This window comes from Salmo salar, chromosome 03, assembly GCF_965601325.2.
Source record: "Salmo salar chromosome 03, fSalSal1, whole genome shotgun sequence".
Taxonomy (NCBI): domain Eukaryota; kingdom Metazoa; phylum Chordata; class Actinopteri; order Salmoniformes; family Salmonidae; genus Salmo; species Salmo salar.
Genome location: NC_138293.1, coordinates 53,858,500 through 53,877,886, shown reverse-complemented (window position 1 = coordinate 53,877,886; position 19,387 = coordinate 53,858,500). Strand labels below are relative to the sequence as shown.

Below are 19,387 nucleotides of genomic sequence, written 5' to 3'. Positions count from 1 at the left end.
AATAATCTACCAGCCAGTCAGGTCCCAGTGGGAAACAAAGGCTACACGGTCCTGACCTGGTTCTCTGTGTGTTGCGTGCAGTATAACAAATAGGTTAATGGAATAAGTGGATAAATTCAAACACAACTCTTTAGAGACATGGTAAAAGATTATGAAGACCTTATCCTTTAGACTTCGGAGAAATAGGGCTTCTGTGACGCACACAGCAGCCACAATTAATTAGAGCTGGAAACACATCACACTGGACTGGTTCAACTAAATCGAGATAAGAATATCGGACTTGAGAGTTGAGTACAAGTCAGACCTTTAGCTAATGTAATTTTCTAATAATGCAACAAAGTTTAAGATATACACTACCGGTCCAAAGTTTTAGAACACCTACTCATTCAAGGGTTTTTCTTTATTTTTACTATTTTCTACATTGTAGAATAATAGTGAAGACAGAACTATGAAATAACACGTATGGAAGCATGTAGTAAACAAAAAAGTGTTAAACAAATCAAAATATATTTGAGATTTAAGGTTCTTCAAATAGCCACCCTTTGCCTTGATGACAGCTTTGCACACTCTTGGCATTCTCTCAACCAGCTTCATGAGGTAGTCACCTGGAATGGATTTCAATTAACAGGTGTGCCTTCTTAAAAGTTAGTTTGTGGAATTTCATTCCTTCCTAATGAGTTTGAGCCAATCAGTTGTGTTGTGATAAGGTAAAAGGGTATACAAAAGATAGCCCTATTTGGTAAAAGACTAAGTCCATATTATGGCAAGAACAGCTCAAATAAGCAATGAGAAATGACTGTCCATAATCTTATTTCTTTTTTTACATTTATTTTTAGGGGTAGATCAGCTTTAATATTAGATTGATAGATTGTAGCTTCCATCAATGTAATTGTCTGCATCACTTCCAATCCCCCATATATCTTTTTGCAAATATATACAGTGAGGGAAAAAAGTATTTGATCCCCTGCTGATTTTGTACGTTTGCCCACTGACAAAGAAATGATCAGTCTATAATTTTAATGGTAGGTTTAATTGAACAGTGAGAGACAGAATAACAACCAAAAAATCCAGAAAAACCCATGTCAAAAATGTTATAAATTGATTTGCATTTTAATGAGAGAAATAAGTATTTGACCCCTCTCAATCAGAAAGATTTCTGGCTCCCAGGTGTCGTTTATACAGGTAACGAGCTGATATTAGGAGCACACTCTTAAAGGGAGTGCTGCTAATCTCAGTTTGTTACCTGTATAAAAGACACCTGTCCACAGAAGCAATCAATCAATCAGATTCCAAACTCTCCACCATGGCCAAGACCAAAGAGCTCTCCAAGGATGTCAGGGACAAGATTGTAGACCTACACAAGGCTGGAATGGGCTACAAGACCATCGCCAAGCAGCTTGGTGAGAAGGTGACAACAGTTGGTGCGATTATTCGCAAATGGAAGAAACACAAAAGAACTGTCAATCTCCCCCGGCCTGGGTCTCCATGCAAGATCTCACCTCGTGGAGTTGCAATGATCATGAGAACGGTGAGAAATCAGCCCAGAACTACACGGGAGGATCTTGTCAATGATCTCAAGGCAGCTGGGACCATAGTCACCAAGAAAACAATTGGTAACAAATTGGGTCGTGGATGGGTATTCCAGCATGACAATGACCTAAAACACACGGCCAAGGCAACAAAGGAGTGGCTCAAGAAGAAGCACATTAAGGTCCAGGAGTGGCCTAGCCAGTCTCCATACCTTAATCCCATAGAAAATCTGTGGAGGGAGCTGAAGGTTCGAGTTGCCAAACGTCAGCCTCAACCTTAATGACTTGGAGAAGATCTGTAAAGAGGAGTGGGACAAAATCCCTTCTGAGATGTGTGCAAACCTGGTAGCCAACTACAAGAAACGTCTGACCTCTGTGATTGCCAACAAGGGTTTTGCCACCAAGTACTAAGTCATGTTTTGCAGAGGGGTCAAATACTTATTTCCCTCATAAAAATGCAAATCAATTTAGGACATTTTTGACATGCGTTTTTCTGGATTTTTTTGTTGTTATTCTGTCTCTCACTGTTCAAATAAACCTACCATTAAAATTATAGACTGGTCATTTCTTTGTCAGTGGGCAAACGTACAAAATCAGTAGGGGATCAAATACTTTTTTTCCCTCACTGTATATACATACATATATACTACACACACATCTTTAAAAATATATATTTCGTTTATTACCCTCCACCCCTACCACCCCTTCCCCAATTGGAGCAAACAAGTGAACAACAACGACCTGTATTTCCTGCTTATACATACTATATACATTTTAAGGACACAGTCTATTTTACAATAGTTTTATTTTGTTTGTTTTTAACTCGTCATTCCTCTACCCTTAACCTCTCCCATATATTTATAATGTCCATCCGGTTTGAAGGTCAGTCAATATGGAACATTTCAAGAACTTTGAATATTTCTTGAAGTGCAGTCTCAAAAACCATCAAGCGCTATTATGAAACTGGCTCTCATGAGGTCCACCATAGGAAAGGAAGACCCAGAGTGTCACGCCCTGACCATAGAGAGCCCTTGGTTCTCTATGGTATAGCAGGTCAGGGCGTGACTAGGGGGTGTTCTAGGTTCATTATTTCTATGTTGGTGTGCATGGTATGGCTCCCAATCAGAGGCTGCTGTTTAGCGTTGTCTCTGATTGGGGATCATATTTAGGCAGCCATTTCCCCACTGTGTTTTGTGGGATCTTGTTTTGGTTTTGTGTAGTTGCCTGTAAGCAATCCAGAACGTCACGTTTCGTTTGTTTGTTTATTGTTTTGTATTTGCTGAAGTCTCACTTTATAATAAAGATATGGAACGCTACGTACGCTGCGCCTTGTTCCAGTTCTTACGACGATCGTGACACAGAGTTATCTCTGCTGCAGAGGATAAGTAACAGACACATTTCAGCACATACCGCACCTTTGGGGGGGTACTGTCACGCCCTGACCATAGAGAGCCCTTGATTCTCTATGTTGTATAGCAGGTCAGGGTGTGACTAGGGGGTGTTCTAGGTTCATTATTTCTATGTTGGTGTGCATGGTATGGCTCCCAAATCAGAGGCAGCTGTTTAGCGTTGTCTCTGATTGGGGATCATATTTAGGCAGCCATTTCCCCACTGTGTTTTGTGGGATCTTGTTTTGGTTTTGTGTAGTTGCCTGTAAGCAATCCAGAACGTCACGTTTCGCTTGTTTGTTTATTGTTTTGTATTTGCTGAAGTCTCACTTTATAATAAAGATATGGAACGCTATGTACGCTGCGCCTTGTTCCAGTTCTTACAACGATCGTGTCACAGAGTTATCTCTGCTGCAGAGGATAAGTAACAGACACATTTCAACATCAACTGTTCAGAGGAGACTGTGTGAATCAGGCCTTCATGGTCAAATTGCTGCAAAGAAACCACTACTGAAGGACACCAATAATAAGAAGAGACTTGCTTGGGCCAAGAAACACAAACAATGGACATTAGATTGGAAATGTGTCCTTTGGTCTGGAGTCCAAATTGGAGATTTTTGGTTCCAACTGCAGTGTCTTTGTGAGACGCGGTGTGAGTGAACGGATGATCTCCACATGTGTATTTCCCAACCGTAAAGCATGGAGGAGGAGGTGTGATGGTGTGGGGGTGCTTTGCTGGTGACACTATCTGTGATTTCTTTAGAATTCAAAGCACACTTAACCAGCATGGCTACCACAGAATTCTGCAGCTATACACTATCCCATCTGGTTTGGTCTTAGTGGGACTATCGTTTGTTTTTCAACAGGACAATGACCCAACACACCTCCAGGCTGTGTAAGGGCTATTTTAACAAGAAGGAGAGTGATGGAGTGCTGCATCAGATGACCTGGCCTCCACAATCCCCCGACCTCAACCCAATTGCGATGGTTTGTGATGAGTCGGACCACAGAGTGAAGGAAAAGCAGCCTACAAGTGCTCAGCATATGTGTGAACTCCTTCAAGACTGTTGGAAAAGCATTCCAGGTGAAGCTGGTTGAGAGAATGCCAAGAATGTGCAAAGCTGTCATCAAGGCAAAGGGTGGCTATTTGAAGAATCTCAAATTTAAAATATATTTTGATTTGTTTAACACTTTTTTGTTTACTACATGATTCCATATGTGTTATTTCATAGTATTGTCTTCACTATTATTCTACAATGTAGAAAAGAGTAAGAATAAAGAAAAACCCTTGAATGAGTAGGTGTTCTAAAACTTTTGACCGGTAGTGTACATGGTGGGATAAATATGTATTTTTATTATGGAGGGTAAATAATGGCAGTGGCAACATGAGTTATATAAATAAATATCGTTACCAACAAGGTTTCATTTAGTTGTTCATGTATAATGATTTCATTCTGTTTTTAGAACAATAATTTCCCCCTGAGTTGCATTTGCTCCATTGTTTTCATTTATGTTGGTGGCTTTATGATGGTATGAGCATCTAACAGTGGCTTTATTAGTAGGCCTACAGTTAATAGTCCTACAGTTATTAGTTATTATGTTATTAGTTACTATGTAATGTAGCAAGTAAACTGTAGCTAGTATACCGTCTTGAGCTACAGTATCATAGAATTAGAATAATTTAATAGGATCTCTATGATCTTTCTCTTGCGTGACCAAGAACAACATGGACAGGATTCAGATGACTTATACATTGTAACATCCAAAAGAGGAAGTTGAGTCACAGGCTCTCTTTCCATTTCCACTGAAAACCGGAACATCCGGCAGAGATACTTAGAAAGTAGGAGATGGGAATCCCGGTGGCCTATGAATGGTGAAACGTCTAATGCACAACTAGCAGACTGTCGACCAATCACATTCACATTGTCATGCTGCGTCATGCGGTTGCTAAACTAATCGTCACGCAATCCCTTATAAAAAAAAGGGTATGACACCACATTCATGTGCTAGTTGGACCTAAGAAACTCGGAAACCTACAACTACTTGTTGTAATTATACACGTGTCACAATCAACGAATCAGCAAATTGAACACTTCACAGTTTCCTAGTTCCGAATAGCTTATGAACGCAGCATATACAGTACCACCGTATGAGGTATAATACCCATAAAACCTTGCAGTGAAACAAGGGAATGGTTCCAATCGTTTTCCACCATACATTTTTCCCATAGGGAATTTAAAAAATACTCAAATGAGGGCTGTGTAGGCTTACCCTGCCGTGACGTTTTGATAACCTGTGTCAATCTCTCTAGGACAAGATTATTTTTTATCAATATATTGCACATAGCCTGTCTACTCTTGAGAGCCAGGTCTGCCTTCGAAGGCCTTTCTCAATAGCAAGGCTATGCTCTCTGAGTCTGTACATAGTCAAAGATTTTCTAAATTTTGGGTCAGTCACAGTGGTCGGTTATTCTGCCACTGTGTTCACTTTCATTAGGGCCAAATAGCATTCTAGTTTGCTCCGTTTTTTGGTAGATTCTTTCCCATGTGTCTAGAAATTAACTTTTTATTTTCTCATGATTTTGTTGGGTCTAATTGTGTTGCTGTCCTGAGGCTCTGTGGGGTCTGTTTGTGTTTGTAAACAGAGCCCCAGGACCAGCTTGCTTAGGGTGCTTTTGTCCAGGTTTCAAGAGACCTGGGAACTCGGAAAAGAAAAAAAAGATATCTTGAAAGGTCATCCAACTCGGAATTCCAATTCGGAAATTCGGGCATCTTTCTAGAGCTCCGACTTTCCGACCTTCAGATCACTGACGTCATGATTTGAACAGTTATTTTTTTCGTGTTCCCAGTTGTCTTGAAAGAACCATAACTGTGGCAGAGTTCTAATAAACTGGCCCGGGTTCAACCGGTCCACTGTGGCCCGTCACGTGACTGGGTGAAGTCGGTGAGGGAGGAGCGCCCTGTTCAAATCAAACAAATCTGCGCCGCTTGGTAATTTTGCCAACAAGGCAGCCTTATCCAAGCTTCAGAAACATGCCCGGGAATCGAATGCAGTAAACGTTCAGCCAGTGCAAAACACGCTACATTGGCGCCCGGGCGATATTAGTCGAATCTCCTCGTAGATACGAGTCTATTTGGACTCCTGCGGGGCACAGCGGTCTAAGGCACTGCATCTCAGTGCTCGAGGCGTCACTACAGACCCTGGTTCAATCCCGGTCTGTATCACAACCGGCCATGATCGGGAGTCCAGTACAATTGGCCAGCGTTAGATGGAGGGTTTGGCCGGTATAGGCCGTCATTGTAAATAAGAATTTGCTCATAACTGACTTGCTTAGTTAAATAAAGGTTAAACAAGTTACAATTCAACCTAATTGGCTGACCTACATTCCCCCACTTAATCTGACGATTCTCATTGGTCGTCGGGGATTTGTTTTGCAGCTGGTGACGTGTTGGTACCGCCTCCTTAACCAGCGTTGTAAACAAACCCTGGATAATATTGGAAGTTTGTCGCCGCACCACGAAAATATCCTATCCTTAAAGAAATTCGGAGTAGCAAAAGTTATTTTAACATTTTAACTACAAAATACACGAAACGGTTTCATCTCAGAGAAAAACTTGTTCCTGTTGTCAAGTGTGAGAGACCGAGAGAGAACAGCTGCAAGACGATTTTTGTTTGTTTGGTTTGGATCCGTCCGATTGTTTCTTGCTGAAAAAGTGACAAAACAAGATATCCCCTAGACGATTGAGCAATTTACCGATGCATCTCAGTTGACCTATCCAACGGTAGTTTTCTGGTCACATATTCGTTAAAATTAGGTCTTCCATTGAACATCCGATAACTACGTTAGGTGAGTGAGCTATTTTCTATTGGGCTTGTATTTCCTTCCATGTTGCTAGCTGAGCCTGACATGGCGGGTTTACAGTAAACATATTAAACGCCTCCTGTAAACCCAGAATATGGTTCAGTATATAGCTACTAAACTAATGTCAACATGTTAGCTAATCTCTCACGATAGCTAGTTAAAATGGATAGCTTGGTAGAGAGGAAGACTGTCGGTCAATAATTCACTGTATGAATCGTTTTGGGGAATTCTTGGCTAGCTGGTTGCTTTGTCAGAATGTGGAGCGAGTCAGCTACGTTAACGTTAGCAGGCCAGCAACATTGCAAGGATCAGTGATGTTTTGCTTGTTGTTGTGTATGCCGTGACATTAATACTGCCCGTTATTTTGACACACGGACATTTAACTGTTTTAAATGACCCAAGACTTTTGAGTAAAAAAAGTTACATTTTCCCCATCCATTTATAGAGCGCTACTCACTCTGACCATACATATTCGGTTTTAGCTGGTACAATAAAGTAGGTCACTGCATGTTGTGTTTTGTCTGGTGCAATGGTCAGCGTTATCGGGATCCTTGCGACGTCCTTACCCAAAACTTAACCCCTAACCCTTACTTAAAACTTTTAAAATGTAAACTTCAACGGTGTAGGGACGTTCCAAGGATCGTTTGATAGCACCGACCCTGCTGTAATTGTACCAGGAAGTGAGCTGCGAATTAGACAACAGAGGTAACGTTAGTTTTATATTCACGCGTTCGGACATTCGCCAAAAGCCATTTAAAACTGTATAAATCAATAACTACTTCACTGTTTGTTACAGAAACATCAAACTAGGTATGACTTATTCTATAAATATCAAGCATACTTTAACAACCTTTGTTTTGAGGAAAGATTCCAGTTTTGATTTGATAGAGGGCATGTAGTCCGTCTAGGAGGGCGTGTGTTCAAAGTTCTAAAGAGTCTGTTATACCCTATTAGAAGGGGCTTGACAGAAAATTCTGCATCTTCAGTCATATTAAATTAGATTACAGGAAAAAACTACGGGATGAAGGGGTCAGGCCTGACTAACAAAGATGACCGGTGGATGGATCAAGAGGACCAAGACAACCAAGAGTATCAACATGGACATTCCACAGTGGAAAGTGAACCATAACATTCACTACCGTTCAAAAGTTTGGGGTCACTTAGAAATGTCCTTGCACATTTTTTGTCCTATAAAATAACATCAAAATGATCAGAAATACAGTGTAGACTTTTTTAATGTTGTAAATGACTATTGTAGCTGGAAACGACAGATTTTTTTTAATGGAATATCTACATAGGCGTATAGAGGCCCATTATCAGCAACCATCACTCCTGTGTTCCAATGGCACGTTGTGTTAGCTAATCCAAGTGTATCATTTTAAACGGCTAATTGATCAATAGAAAACCCTTTTGCAATTGTTTGCACAGCTGAAAACTGTTGTTCTGATTAAAGAAGCAATAAAACTGGCCTTTAGACTAGTTGGTGCATTAGCATTTGTGGGTTCAATTACAGCCTCAAAATGGCCAGAAACAAATTACTTTCTTCTGAAACTCGTCAGTCTATTCTTGTTCTGAGAAATGAAGGCTATTCCATGTGAGAAATTGCCATGAAACTGAAGATCTCGTACAACGCTGTGTACTACTCCCTTCACAGAACAGCGCAAACCGGTCTAACCAGAATAGAAAGAGAAGTGGGAGGCCCTGGTGCACAACTGAGCAAGAGGACAAGTACATTAGAGCGTCTAGTTTGAGAAACAGATGCCTCACAAGTCCTCAACTGGCAGCTTCATTAAATAGTACCCGCAAAACACCAGTCTCAATGTCAACAGTGAAAAGGCGACTCTGGGATGTTGGCCTTCTAGGCAGAGTTGCAAAGAAAAAGCCATATCTCAGACTGGCCAATAAAAGATTAAGATGGGCAAAAGATGACAGACACTGGACAGAGGAAGATTGGAAAAAAGTGTTGTGGACAGACGAATCTAAGTTTGAGGTGTTCGGATCACAAAGAAGAACATTTGTGAAACGCAGAAAAAATGAAAAGGTGCTGGAGGAGTGCTTGACACCATCTGTGAAGCATGGTGGAGGCAATGTGATGGTCTGGGGGTGCTTTGGTGGTGGTAAAGTTGGAGATTTGTACAGGGTAAAAGGGATCTTCAAGAAGGAAGGCTATCACTCCATTTTCCAACGCCATGCCATACCCTGTGGACGGCACTTAATTGGAGCCAATTTCCTCCTACAACAGGACAACAACCCAAAGCACAGCTCCAAACTATGTAAGAACTATTTAGGGAAGAAGCAGTCAGCTGGTGTTCTGTCTAAAATGGAGTGGCCTTCACAGTCACTGGATCTCAACCCTATTGAGCTGTTGTGGGAGCAGTTTGACCGTAAGAAGTGCCCATCAAGCCAATCCAACTTGTGGGAGGTGCTTCCGGAAGGATGGGGTGAAATCTCTTCAGATTACCTCAACATATTGGCAACGAGAATGCCAAAGGTCTACAAGGCTGTAATTGCTGCAAATGGAGGATTCTTTGATGAAAGCAAAGTTTGAAGGACACAATTATTATTTCAATAAAAAATAATTATTTATAACCTTGTCAACGTCTTGACTATATTTCCTATTCATTTTGCAACTAATTTCATGTACTTTTTCATGGAAAACAAGGACATTTCTAAGTGACCCCAAACTTTTGAACGGTAGTGTATATATACTGTGTATATATACAGCTCTGGAAAAAATTAAGAGACCAATGCAAAATGATCAGTTTTTCAGATTTTTATTATTTATAGGTATGTGTTTGGGTAAAATGAACATTTTTGTTTTATTCTATAAACTACTGCAACGTTTCTCCCATATTCCAAATAAAAATATTGTAATTTAGAGCGTTTATTTGCAGAAAATGGTCAAAATTACAAAAAACATGCAGTGTTGTCAGACCTCAAAATACTAAGAAAATAACTTCATATTAATTTTTGAACAACACAATACAATTTAAAAAAACTTTTAACAGAATATTTGGTGGAATAACCCTGATTTTCAATCACAGCTTTCATGCTCTCCACCAGTCTTTCACATTGATTTTGGGTGACTTTGTGCCACTCCCCAGATTTTCACTGATCTTCCACCAAATTTCACAGTGGGTGTAGGCCTCTCCAGGTCTCACACCCACTGGGAAATTTGGTACATGTTTGGTTTTTGGGCTAAATGTATACATTATGATTTGCCTCTGAACTGTATGTGAACCCCTCTGCAATCTTTTTTTCCCAGTCTTCAATGCGAAGCAAGACTGTTCAATGTGTGCTTTGCATCATCCAGAGAAAAATGATCTGACCAACTGAATTTGTCTTGGTGTAATACAACAGTAGGCTATGAAAACTCATGTAGTTTCATCTTTCAAGACATTTAGAAGTATGAAACTTTGTCTTGAAACTTTTTTTATTGGGGTTATCCTTGTATTATTGCTCTAATTGCTTCTATTATCATGACTCTATGTTATTATTCTACTATGAGAGATACTAGATACATACTATGATAGCAATTCACTGTAATAGGTACACACGTTGTATCTGGCACAAGTGACGATTAAACTGATTTCAAATATTGCATTTATTGTAATGTTTGATATAACATTGATGTGTGATACATTTTCTTTATCAACTCATACTTTTTTTGCAAATATATGCCTTTATTACTATATGATTTACAGTTGAAGTCGGAAGTTTGCATACACTTAGGTTTGAGTCATTAAAACATGTTTTTTAACCACTCCACAAATTTCTTGTCAACAAACTATTGTTTTGGAAAGTTGGTATTCACATCTACTTTGTGCATGACAAAAATAATTTTTCCAACAAATGTTTACAGACAGATTATTTCACTTACAATTCACTGTATCACAATTCCAGTGGGTCAGAAGTTTACTTACACTAAGTTGACTGTGCCTTTTAAACAGCTTGGAAAATTCCAGAAAATGATGTCATGGCTTTAGAAGCTTCTGATAGGCTAATTGACATCATTTGAGTCAATTGGAGGTGTACCTGTGGATGTATTTCAAGGCCTACCTTCAAACTCAGTGCCTCTTTGCTTAACATGGGAAAATCAAAAGAAATCAGCCAAGACCTCAGAAAAAAAAGTTGTATCCATAAGTCTGGTTCATCATTGGGAGCAATTTCCAAACGCCTGAAGGTACCACGTTCATCTGTACAAACAATAGTACGCAAGTATGAACACCATGGGACCACACAGCTGTCATACCGCTCAGGAAGGAGATGCTTTCTGTCTCCTAGAGATGAACGTACTTTGGTGTGAAAAGTGCAAATCAATCCCAGAACAACAGCAAAGGACCTTGTGAAGATGCTGGAGGAAACGGGTACAAAAGTATCTATATCCACAGTAAAACAAGTCCTATATCGACATACCCTGAAAGGCCGCTCAGCAAGGAAGAAGCCACTGCTCCAAAACAACCATAAAAATGCAGACTACAGTTTGCAACTGCACATGGGGACAAAGATCGTACTTTTTGGAGAAATGTCCTCTGGTCTGATGAGACAAAAATAGAACTGTTTGGCCATAATGACCATCGTTATGTTTGGAGGAAAAAGGGGGAGGCTTGCAAGCCGAAGAACACCATCCCAACCGTGAAGCACGGGGGTGGCATCATCATGTTGTGGGGGTGCTTTGCTGCAGGAGGGACTGGTGCACTTCACAAAATAGATGGCATCATGAGGGAGGACAATTATGTGGATATATTGAAGCAACATCTCAAGACATCAGTTAGGAAGTTAAAGCTTGGTTGCAAATGGGTCTTCCAAATGGACAATGACCCCAAGTATACTTCCAAAGTTGTGGCAAAAAGGCTTAAGGACAACAAAGTCAAGGTATTGGAGTGGCCATCACAAAGCCCTGACCTCAATCCCATAGAACATTTGTGGGCAGAAGTGAAAAAGCGTGTGTGAGCAAGGAGGCCTACAAACCTGACTCAGTTACACCAGCTCTGTCAGGAGGAATGGGCCAAAATTCACCCAACTTATTGTGGGAAGACTACCCAAAACGTTTGTCCCAAGTTAAACAATTTAAAGGCAATGCTACCAAATACTAATTGAGTGTATGTGAACTTCTGACCCACTGGGAATGTGATGAAAGAAATAAAAACTGAAAGAAATAATTCTCTCTACTATTATTCTGACATTTCACATTCTTAAAATAAAGTGGTGATCCTAACTGACCTAAGACAGAGAATTTTACTATGATTAAATGTCAGGAATTGTGAAAAACTGAGTTTAAATGTATTTGGATAAGGTGTATGTAAACTTCCGACTTCAATTGTATATTGCCTGAATACTCAACAATGATTAACACCAGTTATGTGTGCTTCTGTCAGTTTGTGGTCAAATGCATGTCATTTTAGCAATTGAACAAAAATCCAATTAAATTTTAAATGTTCCTAATTGCAAAAGCATGTAGCAGAATGTGGGTATTCCAGAACTGTAATTTACTTGTAAATAAACATAACCCTGTTTTATGTTTTGAATACTGCAGATAGAATGCTCTGTGTGCCAGAGATGGTACCATTCAGCTTGTCTGGGGATGACAAAGAAGGACTTCAACAAAGCCAAAATAGAAAATGATTGGAAAAGGTGCCTCTTTGCTGTTAAGTTAGAAGTATAAAAAAGGAATGTTGTGCCTTGTAACTACTTTAACATGTGGATCTGTTGCACTAAAATGCAAACATTGATTTTATGGTAACATTGTCTAACTTCACATAGAACAAATTGCACTTGACATTAACATTTCTTTAAAGTTATTGCAAATAAATGCATATTTCCACTTTTTTCTGAAACAATCACTGAATTAGTTATAGATTTCTTAATCTTTAAATGCAATATTTGAGATTTTATGTATTTCTATCAAATAAAAACTGGAATTTCTACTCAAAGCAAAGGTTGTAATAGTATACTAGACATTTATAGAATAAATCATACCTAGTTTGATTATTCTGTCATAATCAGTGAAAACGTTATTGATTTTTTACAATTTTAAATTGCTTTTGGATAATGTCTGATGAATGTCCAAATGTGTGAATATAAAACCAACTTTACCTTGGTAATTAGACATGCATATGGCTTGAAATATAATCACTAATATGTCCCCAGACCTGTTTCCCACTCCTAATAATACAGTTAGTTCATTATTGTGTGATTCATATTCCTTCTGCCATTTTTTTGTGACACTCCTGTATCATCACAAGGTGTGACCTGTCATGTGTAAATAGAGAGGAAGTTAATATTTGAGTGCATACGTTTCTTACTTTTTTGCAATGTTGGACAGGACATAGGACAGACAGCCAAAAGTTATTGAACTTGTTGCATATACTTTCATTTTCTTTTTCCAGTTTTTATTTGAAAGCCATGGGAATCATATGTTGCTCTTTGTGTTTGTGTTGTTTACCCAACTTTGCCTAACCCTATTTGTCAAATACGCTTACAAAATTTAATTTTCTCATAGTTACTGCACGACACATAGTGAAGTTTAGGGTTTACTACAATCACATTTAGGTGTAGACTAGCATTATGAGTCCCTGTAATGCCCAATATCCTCTCTGTCTCCTCTCCTGTTTTCCTGTTAAACGCTAAGTCACTCTGTTTCCCCTCCTCTATCTCCGCAGACATGGTGAAGCTGACAAAGGCTAAGACGTTCCAAGCGTACCTAGACTCGTGCCACCGCAGGTACAGCTGTGTTCACTGCCGAGCACACCTGGCCAACCATGATGACCTCATCTCCAAGGTGAGACTACAGGGACCATTTATGGCTAGTGGGTTAAATTCCATATAGTTGAATAATAAGCCTATGTGTTGGTTGCAGGGGTTGGAACCTGTTCAGGGAACAGAACCGGAAAATAATGGTATTTTTCAAGGAACAGAAACGGAACTGGGAACGAAAGTGATCCATACTGTTCCAGAACAGAACCGTTATTTTAAAAGCATGGAAACCGGTTAACGTTATTTTACATTTTTTCTAGTCCCACAAAAAACGCAACAAAGCGCCAATGCAAAACCCTCTCTATCACTCAAACTTATTCCAACGTCTGGCTGCAAGCTGAGAATCTTTGCCTGTGCGTGTTTAGGCTACTTGTGGTTTTCTTTAGAACGAAACGATAGGAAAATAATTTTTGTTCCAACCCTGGTTGGCTGTGTGAAATGATATTACATTTCAATAACAAGTAATAACATTGGAATAACGAGAAACAACAGCCACAGCCCTCTGTTGCAGTGTAAGCTGGGAAACATTACCTCAATGTCCCACTTTCCTTAAAACCACAGATTTTTTATATTTTTTTATATTTGATTTTGCATTGTCTCTCTCGCTCTCTCTCCCTGTCTTTTTGGCACATTTGAGTTCATTCTCTTTTTTTCTGTCATCCAGTCTTTTCAGGGTAGCCAGGGTCGTGCCTACCTCTTCAACTCTGTGTGAGTATCTTTACTTGTCATCCAGTGTATGACCATATAGCCTACACAGTGTACCCATAATTGAATGAACAAAATAGTATCCCTTTTAGGTCCCTAAAACACAGTCCTACCTTAGTTACCGCTCAAGCCTCAGTACACTGTCATTATCATGCATCTGCCAGGTTCTCCTTATGCCACTTCAGTGTGTTTACGCTAGTCCTGTAAGCCATACAATGCGCCCTGAAGCCAGTTCACTATCCTAGCAGTGGAGGTCACGTTCTGTTTGCGTAGTTTGCATTTAGTAGTTAGCATGTCGTTTCTCAACTGGTGCATAGAAAACTCCCCCTGATATGGGGCTAAATATTAGGTTCTGGATAGAATTATCACTTTTCTTGTTAAAAAAAATAAAAAAAATAAATGCTTATCTGGTGGGTCACTGGAAAATCTGATAAGCTTAGGCCAGGTCACAAAACTGACATTTGTGGCGGGGAACCATGGCGGTAAATGACCTGTGGTTCTTGTTCCTGGTGTTTTCAGGGTGAACGTGGGCTGTGGTCCTGCCGAGGAGAGGCTGCTACTCACTGGGCTCCACGCTGTGGCAGACATCTACTGTGAGAACTGCCACACCACACTGGGCTGGAAATACGTGAGGACAAACACACACACATACTATGCTACTGCTCTATGTCTACACGCTGTAAATAATGAAGAACTGAAATAATATCCGCAATCCCCATCCGCAGAAAATGTAGATGTCTTTTAAGCTTGTCCACCATGCACTCCCGCCTCTTATCCCCCACCCCACCCTCTCTATCCCTCTTCCTACAGGAGCAGGCCTTTGAGTTGAGTCAGAAGTACAAGGAGGGGAAGTTCATCATTGAGCTGTCCCACATGATAAAGGACAACGGCTGGGACTGAGAGGTGAAGGGAGATGTTTTCATTGATGTTTCATCCCTCATCCGTTGTTCTTCCTGGCCTGAATGTGTGTCCCCTCACCCTGCGTAAGGGCCATCACCTCTGCCACTCCGTCACTTCATACAGCTTTGCCAAGAATAGCATGTGATGTTTGTTTTATATATATATATATCTATATACACACGGAGTATTCCAAACATTAGGAACACCTACTTAATATTGAGTTGCACCCCTCCTTTTTGCCCTCAGAACAGCCTCAATTCATCAGGGCATGGGCTCTACAAGGTGTTGAAAGCGTTTCACAGGGATGCTGGCCCATGTTGACTCCAATGCTTCCCACAGTTGTCAAGTTGGCTGGATGTCCTTTGGGTGGTCGACCATTCTTGATACACACAAGAAACTTTTGGGAGTGAAAAATCCAGCAGCGTTGCAGTTCTTGACACAAACCGGTGCGCCTGGCATCTACTACCATACCCCATTCAAAGGCACTTAAATATTTTGTCTTGCCCATTTACCCTCTGAATGGCACACATACACAATCCATGGCTCAATTATCTCAAATCCTTCTTCAACCTGTCTAATCGCCTTCATCTACACTGATTGAAGTGGATTGAACAAGTGACATCAATAAGGGATCATAGATTCACCTGGTCAGTCTGTCATGAAAAGAGCAGGTGTTCTTAATGTTTTTGTATACTCTGTGTGTGTGTGATACATGTATATTTAACTATACACACACACTCATAGGTTTTACGAGTTTTATATCAAATCTACCCCACTATTACGGGAGCACCTTTGTCAATATCAATATATCCCAATGTTTAGTTCTATCGTGGTAGAGAATGAGCGAGTACAGGCTGTGTGAATGCCAGTGAGTGTGTGTGTGTGAGTGCGAGCAAGAGTTTGTATACACTCGGGCGTGTGTGTGTGTGTGTGTGTGTGTGTGTGTGTGTGTTGCAGTGCGACCCCATCCTTAGCAACCTCACTAAATCCTACTCATGTAATCCGTGCATCTGTGTGGGATCGTAGTCAACAAAAAACTAAATTCTCTCTCAAGTGCAATTCACAGGGTTGAGACAATTAGACCGTTATGCAAAAACCTAGTGCGCTCAAGGCTGTTCCTTTTTTTTTTAGTTTTTAGGTGAATGTGTGTGAAAGCAAGTTACCTTGCTTTGTGTGTGTGTTTTTAAGACTTCATACTTAATGTTTGGTGGTACAAGCAGAGTTGAAAAAAAAGTCATTACGTTTAGTGCCGTGTCATGTTACCGTTTATCTCAAATGGAGTATCAAGTGCAATACAGTAGGGTGTGAGTGCACGTGGTTAAAGTGTCAGCAATATAACATTGGTCATGTTTTTTTCTCCTTTAAATGACAGTCAATGTATTCAGTTGTTAATGATGTTAAAGGCTGCAGCATTACACAGTTTGTAAGTGTTTCTGTGCGATTGGCCCGTGTGAGTTTGAATACCGTGTGTGTAAATGTTTGGCGTATGGGTATTTTCTCTGTGTTCTGCCTGTGGGTATGCATTTTATGGTTTGTGTGTGAGTGTTTATACTGTGTGAGTGTACAGTGTAAGTTTGTATGATCAGATACAGTACTTGCTAGACTGTTAGCAAATGCTTTAGTTTGGGGGTAAAATCTATTGTTTCTGATGTGTAATTGGATATCCCTTTTTATGTTATTTCCTTTTGAGATCAATCTTGTAAATACAGCTTAACATTGAGCAGCATGTACATAAGCATTTATTTGATAATATAAGAGAGCAATGTGTAATATCAAAAAGGATGAATATATCTATAATTATGTAGCAGATTGTGACTATGTAAGCTTTTCCATTAAAGTGTTTTATTTTAACCTGAACTCTCACATTAAAGTATGTGGTAAATATCTGCCTGTTGTTTCTATTACAGTAGCTAGGTTTCCATCCAGTTGGCCACAGATTTTCATGCGAATATTCCAAAATCTGCATAAACAAAATATGCGTTTTTTTCCCACCAGTGGTGTTTCCACCAAATGGACCGGTTGCAGATAAAAAGCAGTGCGTGATGACGTAGTGCACTTAAAATGTATTTTTTTTGCGTAAATTGTCATGTACCGAAAAAATCGAAAGTTCAATGTGTTTTCAACTTGCACTTTCAACTCTACCAATAATTGTCACAACTCTCTAATTAAATAGCAAATGTGCCCACTCTGGTCTTGGCACCTACGCTCTAGACAACAGCTTGCAGATATAGAGCGGGGATAGATAGCGGTCTGAAACCACGCAGTGCGCCTTGTCGGATTTTTGAGGATAGTTAGGCAGGCTCCGCCAGTCTTTAATTATGGTGTTGGTGAAGCACGCCGCTGTTTCAAACAGCGCGTCTGAGCAGTTCTTCAACCCTCAGGAGAAATGGAAACTTCCTGGTCCTGGAGCAGCTCAAACTGCATGTCTCAATGAGATGCCATCTTAATCTTAACCGACTTCATTTGGCTTCAATGAGCTATTGGGTCTTCAAATAGGAATGAATGGTGTCACGTGATCGCTGGCTTTGTCCATTCATATACAGTACCAGTCAAAGGTTTGGACACACCTACTCATTCCAAGGTTTTTCTTTATTGTACTATTTTCTACATTGTAGAATAATAGTGAAGACATCAAAACTATGAAATAACACATGGAATCATGTAGTAACCAAAAAAGTGTTAAATCAAAATATATGTTATTTTTGAGATTCTTCAAAGTAGCCACCCTTTGCCTTGATGACAGCTTTGCACACTTGGTATTCTCTCAACCAGCTTCATGAGGTAGTCACCTGGAATGCATTTCAATTAACAGGTGTGCCTTGTTAATTTGTGCAATTTCTTTCCTTAATGCATTTGAGCCAATCAGTTGTGTTGTGACAAGGTAAGGGTTGGATACAGAAGATGGCTCTATTTGATAAAAGACCAAGCCCATATTATGTTCAGAACAGCTCACATAAGCAAAGAGAAACGACAGTCCATCATTACTTTAAGGCATGAAGGTCAGTCAATTCAGAAAATGTCAAGAACTTTGAAAGTTTCTAAAAGTGCAGTTGCAAAAACCATCAAGCGCTGTGATGATGAAACTGGCTCTCATGAGGGCCGCCACAGGAAAGGAAGACCCAGAGTTACCTCTGCTGCAGAGGATAAGTTCATTGGAGTTACCAGCTTCAGAAATTGCAGCCCAAATAAATGTTTCTCAGAGTTCAAGTAACAGACACATCTCAACATCAACTATTCAGAGGAGACTGTGTGAATTAGGCCTTCATGGTCGAATTGCTGCAAAGAAACTACTACTAAAGGACACCAATAAGAAAAAGACACTTGCTTGGGCCAAGAAACACAAGCAATGGACATAAGACCGGTGGAAATCTGTCCTTTGGTCTGATGAGCGGTTGGAATGCAGAATAGGTGAACGGATGATCTCCTCATGTGTTGTTCCTACCGTGAAGCATGGAGGAGGTGTGATGGTGTGGGGATGCTTTGCAGGTGACACTCAGTAATTTATTTAGAATTCAAAGCACACTTAACCAGCATGGATACCACAGCATTCTGCAGCGATACGCCATCCCATCTGGTTTGCGGTTAGTGGGACTATAATTTGTTTTTCAACAGAACAGTGACCCAACACACCTCCAGGCTGTGTAAGGGATATTTGACCAATAAGGAGAGTGATGGAGTGCTGCATCAGATGATCTGGCCTCCACAATCACCCAACCTCAACCCAATTGAGATGGTTTGGTTTGGACCGCAGAGTGAAGGAAAAGCAGCCAACAAGTGTTCAGCAAGACTGTTGGAAAAGCATTCCAGGTGAAGCTGTTTGAGAGAATGCCAAGAGTGTGCAAAGCTGTCATCAAGGCAAAGGGTGGCTCCTTTGAAGATTGTAAAATAATACATATATTTGATTTGTTTAACACTATTTTGGTTACTACATGATTCCATATGTTTTATTTCATAGTTTTGATGTCTTCACTATTATTCTACAATATAGAAAATAGTAAAAATAAAGAAAAACCCTTGAATGAGTAGGTGTTTCCAAACTTTTGAATGGTACTGTATATACACACAAAAGAATGTGGAGACCTTCAAATGAATGGATTCTGCTATTTCAGCCACACCCATTTCCTACAGGTGTATAAAATCGAGAACTCAGCCATGCAATCTCCATAGACAAACATTGGCAATAGAATGGCCTTACTGTAGAGCTCAGTGACTTTCAATGTGGCATCGTCATAGGATGCCACCTTTCC

General features: G+C 40.0%; 1 protein-coding gene across 6 annotated transcripts; it reads left to right on the top strand.

The window, feature by feature from the left end:
• The first annotated feature begins 6,363 nt into the window (after positions 1–6,363).
• Positions 6,364–17,026, top strand: ypel3 (yippee-like 3). 6 transcript variants are annotated; one of them, XM_082973032.1, is made up of 7 exons: positions 6,364–6,764; positions 12,316–12,413; positions 13,442–13,560; positions 14,200–14,243; positions 14,760–14,868; positions 15,057–15,143; positions 15,387–17,026. In XM_082973032.1, the coding sequence occupies exons 2-6, from the start codon at positions 12,401–12,403 to the stop codon at positions 15,138–15,140; spliced, it is 369 nt and encodes a 122-aa protein (XP_082829158.1). In that variant the 5' UTR covers positions 6,364–6,764; positions 12,316–12,400; the 3' UTR covers positions 15,141–15,143; positions 15,387–17,026. The 6 variants fall into 6 exon arrangements, with proteins under 6 accessions (XP_082829158.1, XP_014047790.1, XP_082829157.1 ...); XM_082973031.1 differs by having other exon boundaries at positions 6,367–6,764; positions 15,051–15,143; XM_014192315.3 differs by having other exon boundaries at positions 6,365–6,764; positions 15,057–17,026.
• Positions 17,027–19,387: the final 2,361 nt, after the last annotated feature.